The 13,266-nt window shown below is 34.0% G+C and overlaps 1 protein-coding gene across 1 annotated transcript in view; it reads right to left on the bottom strand.

Moving 5' to 3' along the window:
- Positions 1–13,266, bottom strand: part of NECTIN3 (nectin cell adhesion molecule 3) — a 134,103-nt gene that overhangs the window by 46,011 nt on the left and 74,826 nt on the right. Inside the window, exon 7 of the mRNA XM_023260119.2 lies at positions 12,450–12,534. Within this exon, the coding sequence (XP_023115887.2) occupies positions 12,450–12,534 (85 nt within the window). The remainder of the gene's footprint in view (positions 1–12,449; positions 12,535–13,266) is intronic.

Here is a 13,266-nt window from a genome sequence, read left to right as displayed (position 1 = left end):
TAGTGCTCCATGCTGAGCACGGAGCCTGCTTGGGATTCTCTCTCCCTCTGCCCCTCTCCCCTGCTCCCTATTAGAAGTGCTTTTTCTTGCTCTCTCTAAAGAAAAAAAAAAAGAGTGAATAAAAAACTAAACTAAGCTAAACTGAAATAACTTAGGTCTCTATCCTGACTTCTATATTTAAAAACGAATCACTTCCAATAAAGGAAATCATGAGCTTTTAAATAAAGGTAACTATTAGGTCCTCTAAAATTTGGGAGGAAATTTCACAGTACTCAGATTAATGCATTTAACTTCAACAGTTCTTTTACTTCTACTTAACTCATGAGTCAATCAAGAGTCACCCCTAATTAAGACTTATAGTTCCCTGAGGGCAGTGTGAATTTAACACAGGTCTCAAATAAACCACTCAAGATTTCATGTTCTGATTATATCTCAAGTACGAATAGTCTAAATTTAATTCTTTATAAACCAAGAAAAAAAAATTAAGTAAATTAATGGTTAGGATAATACCTTTTTGTCTGAGTTCCCAAGTAGCATTGAGCCATTAAGAGTTTTTTCCCCCGAAGTTTAGTATTACATCTGAGTTAATGCTTCAGACTTCAACATGGTTTATTAGGTGTTTTAAAAATATTTTGGTGGTAACATTAAAAAGTTAAAGCTCATTTCTAATTACTATGAATTAATAGTGATACTTTTTTGGAAATGCTAAGATACTATAGATTGGTACCTTGTTACATATTTTGCTCAAAAGTAATGATGAACTGGCTATAAAATTTTTAAGCTGTTTAAAATAAATTTTCTAGGTGTTCTACAGGCAAAAGGATGAGATGACACTGTATATAAATTATGGTATCTTCCCTATTTCCCCCCAGATTCCTGCAATTGTCCTCAGCTAGCCTGGGAAACTGATTTCATAAACAATTTCACTATCACAACTCAACAATTACTGAATAGCCCCTGTACAGAGTTTATTAGATCTCAAGAAAGGTTACAAAGACAACAGTAATCATGGTTTTCAATTCTCAAGAGCTTATAATTAGGAAAGTAAAAAAATGGGAGAACCACAAATACACGTATTTAAGCACAGATAGTGAGTATATAATTTTTATAAGGAATCAGTTCTTAAAACTCAGCGCTAAGGATCCAAAAGGAAGAAAGAAGATGAGATGTTTATAACATAGAAAGAACCAAGTGGAATTATACTATAAAGTTTTATGAAAAGGTGTGAATTAGATGTTTTCCCCTCTGCATTGCTCAGAATATCTTAAAAGGCCAACATTTTAATTCTTTTATTTTAACCATCTACTTTTTTTTTTTTTTTGGTATTGAATATTGGTGACTAGAATGAAGCCAGTTCCTCTTGATCATTTAAACTGCATAAAGTAATTCAGTCTGTATTAGAAATAGCTCTGAGGGTACTACTATATACCTCAGTTTTTCGTTTTTGTTTTCCTTTCTTAAATACAGTCCTAACTCAGGCAGTTCAGCTACAAATCAGAAACAGACATCAATGAGAATCGAGGTCAGAAGTTTTCAAGTCCTTTCTGAAAAATCACATAATACACTGATAGCTAGTGATGCCATTAAAAATGCCGAAATGTAATTAAACTCAGAATCTTTACCACTTTGAAATCCTCAATCCAGGTTTTCCAGATCAGTGCTGGTTTACATGTATATAGTAATTCTAAAATAAACAGTATTTCTACAATTCACAGCAAGTCAAAGTAACTGCACCACAACCTTCTTAATTATAATATTGTTAGGTCCCATTTGATTCTACTAAAAATAAGTTAACAGCAAGCATGACTCTAAAATATTTTTCTTTCATGGACCACTTATGCACCATTTAAAAATTTTTATCAAGCATCTGTGATAATTACTGTTTAATACAGAGATGAAGAGAATATATAAAAAGATAATGGCTACTTAGGTGCTATGGGCCATGAAATACTATTAGAGGAGCCAAGTCTTCCTAGTTTCCACATTCCTGAGATGAGAATTGCTCATACTATGTATTTATCCTGAAGATACTAGCTACTGAAGGAACTCTAGTGACCAAGGAAAACTACTATCTTTAAATTAATTCAATAAATTTTCTAATTGATGATGAAGTTTATACAGGAAAAATAATGTATCATAAAAATATTTTAACTATCTTAATAACAACTAAAAAAAAGGAAGTATTACCTCCTCTATCCCATTGCAGAGAGAAAGCATGGTATCACATTGTCATTGCATAAATATTGACTTGATCAAAATTAAGAACTTTTGTCTTCAAAAATCAGTTAAGAGAATACCAAGTGAGAGAATGGTGGAAAATATTTCCAAATCACATATCTGACAAAAGACTTGTAAAACTGTCTTATGCCACTCAGGCTGCTACAACAACTTACCATGTTTACTAAGTGGTTTAAAGAACATTTCTTTCACACAGTTCTAGGCTGTGTGAGATTTTAGTTCATGGTGAAGGCTCTCTTCCTAGTTTGCAGATGACTATCTTTTATCCTCACATACCAGAGAGCAGAGAAAGAAACAGGCTCTCCTCTTATCTCCTCCTATGAGGCACTAATCCCATCATGAGGGTTCTCATTACCTAAAACCTCCCCAAGGCCGCACCTCCAAATACCATCACACTGGGGGTTAGGGTTTCAACATATGAATTTTAGGGGGACAAAAACATGCAGTCCGTAATACAAAATATAGAAAGAACTCTCAAAATTCAACAATAAGAAAATGATCCAATAAAAAAATGAGCAAATATTTGAAGAGAGATTTCACCACAGAAGCTAAATGGATGACAAGTCAGCAATTAAAAAAAAAAAAAAAGTTCCACATACGAGTAACTAGGGAGAAAATACAAATTAAAATCATAATGAAATACACCACACACCTATTAGAACATCTAACATTTTTAAAGTCTGATCATAACATATGGTGGTGAGGGTATGGAGGAACTCATACACTGCTTGTGGGAACACAAATGGTAAAGCTACTTAGGAAGACAATTTGGCATTTTCTTAAATTATACTTTTTAAGCTACAATTACCACATGACCCATCTGTTCCACACCTAGATGTTTACTCAAGAGAAATGAGAACGTGTATTTACACAAAGACTTATACATAAGTATTCATAGCAGCATTCCTTATAATAGTAAAAAATGGAAACAATGCAAATGCCCATCAATAGGTAAGTGTAAATAAAATGTAGTATGCCTATAAGGTATACCTGTTTAAAAGGAATAAACTACTGATCAACACAAGAAGGAACCAGAAATCAAAATCATTGTGGGGAGTGAAAGAAGTGACACCAAACAAACAAACATACCATATGATTCTATTACATAAAATTCAAGAACATGTAAATTAATACATAGAGACAGAAAGTAGATGAGTGGTTGGGTCCTTGGGGAGGTGGAAAGGCAACAGGGGAATGAAGAGAGGGAAAGATTATAAAGGGGCATCAGGAAACTTTTGAAAATGATGGATAAATCCATTTTCTTGATTGTGGTGATGTTTTCCCAGTCTGTGTATATGTATGCATATTTGTGTACTGTGTTTATGTATTATATGTAAAATGTATCAAACTCACACTCTAAATATATGCAGTCTGTTTTATACCAATTATAAAGCTAATAAATTTTAATAAAGTTCTTTTGAAAAAAGGGAAAAAAGAAGGGTGCCTGGGTGGCTCAGTCAGTTAAGCCTCTGACTTCAGCTCAGGTCATGATCTCGCGATTCGTAAGTTCGAGCCCTGCATGGGGCTCTGTGCTGACAGCTCAGAGCCTGGAACTTGCTTAGGATTCTGCGTCTCCCTTTCTCTGCCTCTCCCCTGCTCACAGTCTGTCTCTACCTCAAAAATAAATAAACATTAAAAAAATGTTTTTTTAATAAATAAATAAGGGAAAAAATATGTCATCATAGGCTTTGTCTATTTGTCACTAAAATATAAGCTCCATAAAGGCAATAATTGTTTCATCTGTCTTATTAACTAGTATTCCTAGTACTGGCACATAAGAAGTACTCAAGAAATACTGGTTTGATAAATGAGTGACAGAGAAAAATCAGGTACTATTAGTTTTATTCTTCTTCTGAAATAATTTCACTGCTTGATCTCTTTAATATTTTTACACTTGATCTTAGCCAAAAGGCTGAGAAGCAATATCTCTTTAATATTTTTATTAAGAATTACAGTTTCCTTCTTTGGGGGCGCCTGGGTGGCTCAGTCAATTAAGTGGCCGACTTCAGCTCAGGTCATGATCTCCTGGCTCATGAGTTCAAGCCCTGCATTAGGCTCTGTGCTGACAGCTCAGAGCCTGGAGCCTGCTTCAGATTCTGTGTCTCCCTCTCTCTCTCTGCCCCTCCCCTACTCCTGCTCTGTCTCTCCCTCTCTCTCAAAATTAAATAAACATTAAAAAAATTAAAAAAAAAGAATTACAGTTTCTTTTTTAATAACAGCAAACACATAGTACTTACTATGTGTCAGGTATGTTCTAAGGTTCTATGGTCTAAGGATGCAGCATACGGTAATTTATTAATCCCCTTAAAATCTTAAAAGTAGGTTTATCTTTTTCTCATTTATAAGAGTGATTAGTAAGAGTTTTTAGTAAAAATATCAATCCTTTATACTTCAAATGTTGCACCTATATTTCCTTTGAATATATTATTTCAATATGATTAGTTTATGTCATTATTTCATCTGAGCTTTGTTGATCACAAAACTTTGTCCCCTCACAGACGAGAACACGGCCCTACAATTCTTTGACTACCTGTCTCAATAATTGCCACTATCTATTAACTGGAGGCAATATGCAAGATGTAAACATTTTGCTACTCAAGGGCAAAACAATGCTAGGAAATACTCAGTATTCATTTACTTGAAGCAGTCCACTCCATCATATAGTTTTCTCTAATTTGGATGAAAAATGTTAATTCTTCTGTCATCTTTCTCCCTTCCTTCTCCCTGACTCCAAAGCCTATAGCTATTGGTAGCATCTGAATATATGTTAAAATATTGAGATCCCGGGAGAAAACCAGACCATCGATGATAATTAACAAAAGCAGCTTATTAAAAAATATTATTGCAAAATGGCAGTTATGTATCAGAAAGATGAGTTTTGAAAGGAAGTAATGAAAATGTCTAAAACTATACAGTAGTAGTAGGTGGACAGGTTCAAAAAAGCCTTAAATGAAATGTGGCATGATTGGTAGCAATTAAGATACCTGGAGGACATATCCAACTCTAGAACTTGCTAACAAGTAGGACCACCATGTTTCTAAAACCACAGTTTGATAACATTTGCTCTAGTCGGAACAACTTTTCATTTTTATCCCATTTTATAATATAAATCAATGGAAATATAAGATTCATCTTCCTAAACTTTCTGTACCACAAATTTAGATATCAAGAAGCAATGTATATATACTATTCATCCTGGAATTAAAAGAAAAAAGTTTCATATCTACTTATAAAATGTTTAAATGGTCATAATTTTGTTCAATAAGCACACAAAAGAATGAAAGTTTGCAGGAAAAAAAATGGCTTTTTTGACACTTGAAAAGATGATAAAACTCACTAATAATGAGAGTGCAAAATTATAATTTTACATACACACACATTTTTTTACCTATCAGATCACCAATACTCAAGTGGAATACGTATGCTGTTGGTAAGGATGTGGAGAAATAAGCACTTTCAAGCATTACTGATTGGAGTACAAAATAGTATAATATTTATAGAGGGTAATTTGACAGTATCTATCAAAAGTATAAACACATTTACTATTTGATACAGCAAGACCAATTCTAAAAAATCTATACTGAAGATTATACTTGGGTAGATACAAATATCATATATATAAAGCTATTCATTGCAGCATTATTGGTTTATTAAAATATTTTGACACTACAAACTGTGTAATATATGCAAATTAGAATCTTCTGTAGACATAAAAAAGAATGAGAATGCTCTGCATCCCAATAAAAAAGATCTTCAGTATATCTTAGGAGGAATGGCAAAATATTTAACAGTACATACAGCTACCTTTTATACAAGAAAAAAAAATGTCTGTATATATGTTTCCCTGTCTATGCTTAAACAAACCTTATTAAGTCAAACAAGAAATGTATAAAAGTGATTTTCTGTAGGAGGTGTAGGGTAAACAGGAATGGGAATGGGAGGGAGACTTTAGAAAATACCCTTTTACATTTTTTTGTATGCATTATGTACTCAAAAAATAAATAGGAACACTCTTTCCTACCAACACTCTGCCATGAGCATTTATAAAAATTCACTAAAGAATGTGATATATCATAGTGAAATATTGGGGGGGAAATCTTAATTTCCCAAGACAGTAAATTCTCCTGAAGTATTACCATAACTGGTTTGACTGATTAACAATATTCCAGGTTAGTAATTCAGGTTTCAACAGATCTCTATTTTCTTATGCTAAAAGGTCACTGACAGAGGGGAGAAAAAGCACTGCAGAAAAATTAGAAACTACAGAAAAATATAACATAAGACATAATATTCATGGAGAAGTCTACTACATAATCATTGCTAATATTTTAGAGTATTGCTATAGAGTCTCTTGTTCCTCTGTTATTTTTCATACATGCTATATTGATATCTGGTACACTGATATTAGATATACTGACATTAAATATACTGGAACATAATTATTTCTCTGGGATAGGGTTATTCTAGAATTTGTAACACAAACATGGTCACAGACTGAGAAGAATATAAAGAGGTGTTTGATTCTTCCATTTATTCATTCAAAAAGATTTTGTTCAGTAACTACAATGTGCCAAGCAAGGTGTTATGCACTGGGACTACAGTACTAAGCAAGGGAGACATGATCCCTGCCTTTACATTGCTTAAGGTCTACAGTAGAGGTTCTCAAATTTGGGGCCTCAGGATCCCTCTATACTTTAAAATTTTGAGAACCCAAAGTACTTTCATTTACATGGGTAAGAGCTAACTATATTTATCATCTTAAACATTAAAACTATGAAATTAAAAAAAAAAACATTTTAATGTTTACTTATGTTTGAGAGAGAAAGAGAGAGAGAGACAAAGAATGCATGGGAGGGGCAGAAAGAGAGGGAGACACAGAGTCCAAAGCAGGCTCCAGGCTCCGAGCTGTCAGCACAGAGCCTGACACGGAGCTCGAACTCACAAACTGTGAGATCATGACCTGAGCTGAAGTCGGCTGCTTAACCCACTGAGCCACCCAGGTGCCCCAAACTATGAAATTAAAAAAAAAAAATTTTTATTAACATTTATTTATTTTTGAGACAGAGAGAGACACAGCATGAACGGGGGAGGGTCAGAGAGAGAGGGAGAGACAGAATCTGAAACAGGCTCCAGGCTCTGAGCTGTCAGCACAGAGCCCGACGCGGGGCTCGAACTCACGGACCGCAAGATCATGACCTGAGCCGAATTTGGACGCTCAACCGACTGAGCCACCCAGGGGTCCCCCAAACTATGAAATTTTTAAAAATATTTAATTCATTTAAACAGAATAATAGTATGATACAAATAGCATCTTTTACGTGAGCAAATAACCATGTTTTCCAGAACAAAGGTAAGCAAGAAGAGTGGCATTTTATTATACTTTTTTACATTTTGCAAATCTTTTTCATATCTGAGTCAAAAGAAGAAAGCTTGATTTTCATATCTGCTATAGCATTTAATCTGTTGCAATAGGTTGTTTGGTTGAAATGCATGAAGAAAAAATGGCCTCACACAGATACACTGCTAGAAGGGGGAGAGACACTTCAATACTTCTTCAAGATAATTGAGAAAATTCTCCTTTGATACTATACCAAAACTCAACAACTGGAAGTTTCTTAAGGTTAGTTGCTAGTTGCTATCTGAAACTTTTCATACTCTTCTATATGAAAATCCATACGTTTATCTTATACTTTGGATATTTTATGCATGCATGATTATAACAGCATACATTGGTCATTTGGAAACTACTGGTTCACTAAGTTACACAGATATTCCAAACATTGGTACTTTTCACTATTCAGTATAAAAAACAACATTCATTAATTTCCCCACTAATATCAATCCCATGGTTACAGATATAAGTTTTATAAAAATTACAATTTTTACTTGGCACCTCAAATTTTTCATTGGCAACAAATACTGTGAGTTGTTTGCCTTGAGCGACAGGTTCAGTTCATTGATTTGTGAGAAAATATCTGCAAAATTACTCAAGCCTAAATGACCATGGTTTGTTAGCCATTCTTTTAAGTCAAAATGGTGTTCCACAATAAAGGCAGCTAAGTTCAGCCTAAAATTCAGTTACACAAGTACTTATGCATATATACCGTTTAATAACACGGAATATCAAGACACATACACACATATTTATATGTGTATATAAGACGAATTTCTTAAATCATGAAAATTGATCTGTGTATTCCAACACCTGAAATACTGTTCATAAAACATTTTCAAGGTTGCTAAAATTAAAAATTTACCAAAGTAATCTGACAGATGGTTAGTTCTGCAAATGTGGCTATCAAGGGGTAAAAGAAAATCTCATGATATTTCAAGAGATTAAAAGCTTTCAACAATATGTCAGCATTGTGAAAATAACTTCAAGAGCTACATTCCCTATAATATTCTTGCTTGAATGAAATCCTGTTATGATCCTCAGTAAAGTCAAGTAATAGTATCTATTTCACACAATCTACTAGACCTAACTTTCCAAGAATAAATGTTATTTTAGGCTGAACCACAGAGCATTCTAAAAGATTTACATTTACATCCAGATTTTTTCCATGTCAGAAATCAAACTGTATTAGTTACATATTTCTTCCTGAAAATGATCCCTTGATCATTTTCGTTGGTTTGGGAAATATTTTTTCACATCAGAGTATACAACTCTCCCAAAACAAGGCTAAAATACAGCATTATTCATAGAACGCTAAGTGTTGTCCAAAATTCTTTAATACAAAGAAATTTTCTATCAGTGTTCAGTGTTTCATGCTGGATTTGAAGCTGAATGAGATAAAGGAGCCCCCTACAACTATAAACAACACTGGCCACTCTGAAAAATACTGGTCTATAATAGAGTGGGAAAGCAATTTCTAGACCACTATGTATTCTATGATCACATTTGTGTTTAAAAAAAAAAAAAGGCAAAACAAACCTAGCTATAGATGTAAATATGGATGATACACCCATGAAAATAAATTCATGGAAAAAAGTCTGGGAGAATATTTAAATTCGTAACAATGGTGATAGCTGGAGAAGGAAATTATATACTTGGTGATGGAGTAATAAAAAAGAACTTTCACAGCTGACTATAAATTTCTGTAGTATTTGTTTTTGTTGTTCTAAGAACATACTTATGGATTACCTATATAATGTTCATAAAACATAATGAAAAGGTAAAATATACTTTAAAGCCATTAATTAATATTTCTTTCCCAAAGGAAGACTCAACTTCTGCAGGATTATTACCTAATACATGACAAGCTGGGGATATTTCTCAATTACTCCTTGCTTCAGGTAAGATATTCTTTTTTATTTCCCTCATACTTATGCATGCCTCCATGCATCTTCTCTGCAGTAATGGTTCCCATCTCTGCCTCTTCACAATACCAGGCCTCATCCTCCTAACATACATTAAAAGGAAACCTTCCCCAGGATGAGTGTTGGTACTATTACCACAAAAGCAACACAAGGTGTACAAATGTGGGTACTGAGGAGGTGTCTCTTTCTGTGGTTTCCCAAGAGTGGAACACTGATGGGTAGAATAAATGAGACTGTCTTCCTTAAAGCCATGGAGGCATTTGGGAGCCTGGCCTAGGTGACTAGGCCTGTTTGGGAAGGCTGAGGGCTAATGACTTCAAGCAGGAATTACCTCATCACTTTAAAACAGACAAGACACCCAGAGAAGTGGAACATTCCCAAGGCATTTAGTATTGCAACATGCTATCACTGTATGAAACTAATCAGATAGTAATTACACACTTACAGATTTCTTGGTAACCAGGACATGGCTCTGTGTATTTTACATTTTGATATCACAGCATTAATTAAAACACAAACAGCCACATAATTAACATATAGACATTATAATGCGTGAATCATAACAAGTTATCTGATGGATAATGATTTTAGCCTAAATTATTTTTTTTTAAAGATTTTTGTTTTGTTTTGTTCTAGAGAGAGAGCGCATGCGCATGAGTGGGGCAAGGGCAGAGAGAGAGGGAGAGAGAATCTTTTAAGCAGGCTCCACACTTAGCTCAGAGCTCGATGCAGGGCTCAGTCTCATGACTGTGAGATCATGACCTACGCCCAAATCAAGAGTCAGATAGATGCTTAACGGACTGAGCCACTCAGGTGCCCCAGCCTAAATTATTCTTAAAAGCTTTATAGAATTGGGAGTTATTTCATCTCCCATTCAAGTTCTAACTCTCTTAAGCAAAATTACAGCAACTAGTTCACCCTTGGCAATAGTTTGTAGAATCAGTTTTATAGCTAGAAGATGGAAACAAACAGTCACGTTTTTTACCTGCTCAATTTCACAGATGAGGAAAAAGTCACAATGTTACCACATGGTCTCTGACTCCCAAAGTCCAATGTTTGTTATTCATTGCAGGTGCTTTCCCATCAATCTTCTTTCTAAACTTCCCGTTACTTTTCCACTATAACTTCATTTCCACCTAGGTTTATGCTTTTGAGTATGCAATTTACTACAAATCAAATTATTCTAATCACCAAGTGAGTAATTTCATCACCTGCTTCATAACTTCTACCTCAAAAAGCCAGGAAGCATTCCCTAATTCCAAGGACACTAAAAACTATAGTTTCTAGCACTGTCAACTCAAATCATCCAAGAAAAATCTTCCTTTTGTGTTTATTTGGAAACACAGATATATCTATCTATCTATATATCTATCTATATATATATAGATAGATATATAGATAGATATATAGATAGATATATATACATACACACACAGATATAAAAGTCATATTTTTTAAACTAAAACCCGGGACCCATGATGACCTAAACCCAATATTTTTTTCCAATTCATAAGCTTTTGTAAATATTTAATTTGAAGATATTAAATAATAACAACTTATATAATCAACTGGTTTTACAGACAAGAATTAAATTATGCGTAGTTAGCGCTGTCCTAGAAAATTACTAACCATGTTCTTAAAAAATTCCCAAAACTTAATCTGGAAATCTTCTGGTTAATTACTAGGTCTGTGAAGGGAAGAAGACAGCTGTCTTTCTGTAGCAGTTAGCAAGAGCTCTAGCTAAATATTTTGTTGACATTTCACAGTACTTGTCAAATTCATTTCTTTGCCAAAAGAGATGTGAGCTTACACTCTACATGGAAACAAGAGGTCTGGGAAGATAGCATGTCTTCACCCAAAGACCCCAAACTTGTGTGAGACAACAAACCTGGTGCCCACTGGCAATGAGTGCACATGCCAGGGAATGCTCCTCCCTGCCCCCATGCTCAGGCAGTAGACTGAACATGTGGTCAACTAAGACACAGAAGATAACAACATCTTAGTACCTGTGCTGAACTGAGCACGGAAAGTTGAGAACATCTTAACAGATACATTCCCTTGGAATTTTTCCACCAAATTAAATTAATTGGTGGGCAAATACTTTGCTTTATTCCAGCTGAAGACAGAAACATATTTTAGGGGAAAAATATTATAGAATGTTTCCACAGGGAATAAAACCCCAATATAGGGTCAGGGCCCCAATCGGTTACTTGGATGCTAGATGGAAAAAAACAAAACCAGAACAACTAACACTAAGAATAAAAATACTCAAATACCCGATGATTTCAACTTTCCCAAGGACAGCCTATTAATCTAGGTAGAGAATATGAGATAGATGCATTTAATTGATACTTTCACAGGAATTATTATAAACTGATCCCAAAAGAAAATTTAAAATGATCATAAACGTAATATGGGGACCAATATTCATATCCAGAACTTTAAACTGGAATAGAAACCTTTTGTTGCTAAATAAAGGAACGCTAAAATTTCCATTTTGAGTATACTGAAACAAAAATGAAATACATACTCCAAGGATTAAAAGCTCTTCATCATATCCTAGCAAAGACATTCGATTTTTCTTTTATTTTATATAAACATGCATACTTTACAATGAATATGCATGTCAATAAACTATTAACAATAAATCTCTGGGCATAAGCTTTTAGTAAAAATCTGTACTCCTAATAAAGTGTTGATTTGTCTTATCTACACTGGCTATACCATCATTTCTTACCAATTTGTAGGCAAAATTTGATGCTTTAAATATTGCAGAGAAATGATTATGTATTACTATGCTACATTTAACATATAATGACTAAATAATATCAAATAATATACATTGCTTAGTGTTTTTTATTTCATTTTTTTTAAGTGTAATCAGGAACACATACCTGATATAGAAGGTCTTTTTGAGGCAAAGGGGGAGATCGTTCTTCATACATAGGAGGTGGTTTATGTGTGGGTGGAAGGTCGATCCTGCATTAAAAATGTTAAAACATGTGATTGCAACATTTAGCAAAAACAAAACAAACAAACAAACAAAAACAAGGGAGGCTATCAAGGTTCTCTTCATTTTTGAGGATATTTTCCTCACACTAATATTTATATTAGTGTATATACTTAAATTCAGTTGTTATATTTTATCATACAGGGAGGAAAAAACCAGGTTTTAAAGGTTCCAATGTTTAAAACTCATCTAATTGATTCATTTGAAGAAGCAAACTCAAATGGAAGCATTTTTTGAAAATTATTACTAAGCAAGTGACCTAATCCATGACCAATTTACTTAAGTATTGCATGTTTTTCCATCTCACTATATTATTATATTACTACACCTACCATCGTATTAAACATAGTCAAACATGTGCAATGGAAGGCAAAATGTCGTAAGATTTAAAAAATTATATCTTAAAATGATAATGAAAACACTTTTACATTTTTGAAATACTTTCAAAACTAATTTTTTAAGTGTGTGTCTGTTGGTTGGTTTATTTTAGAGAGAAAGAGAGAGAGTAAGGGAGGGGCAGAGAGAATCCCAGGCAGGCTCCACACGGTCAGTGCAGAGCCCAACGTGGGGCTCGAACCCACAAACTGTGAGATCACAATCACAGCCGAAATCAAAAGTTGGTCACTTAACTGACTGAGCCACCAAGGTTCCCCATCAAAACTAATTTTCAAAAGCCATGGTCACTCTTAGAATATTCATCA

This window comes from Felis catus, chromosome C2 (assembly GCF_018350175.1).
Source record: "Felis catus isolate Fca126 chromosome C2, F.catus_Fca126_mat1.0, whole genome shotgun sequence".
In the NCBI taxonomy this organism is placed as follows: Eukaryota; Metazoa; Chordata; class Mammalia; order Carnivora; family Felidae; genus Felis; species Felis catus.
Note: the sequence above shows the minus strand (reverse complement) of the source record. Positions and strands in the feature narration are given on the sequence as shown.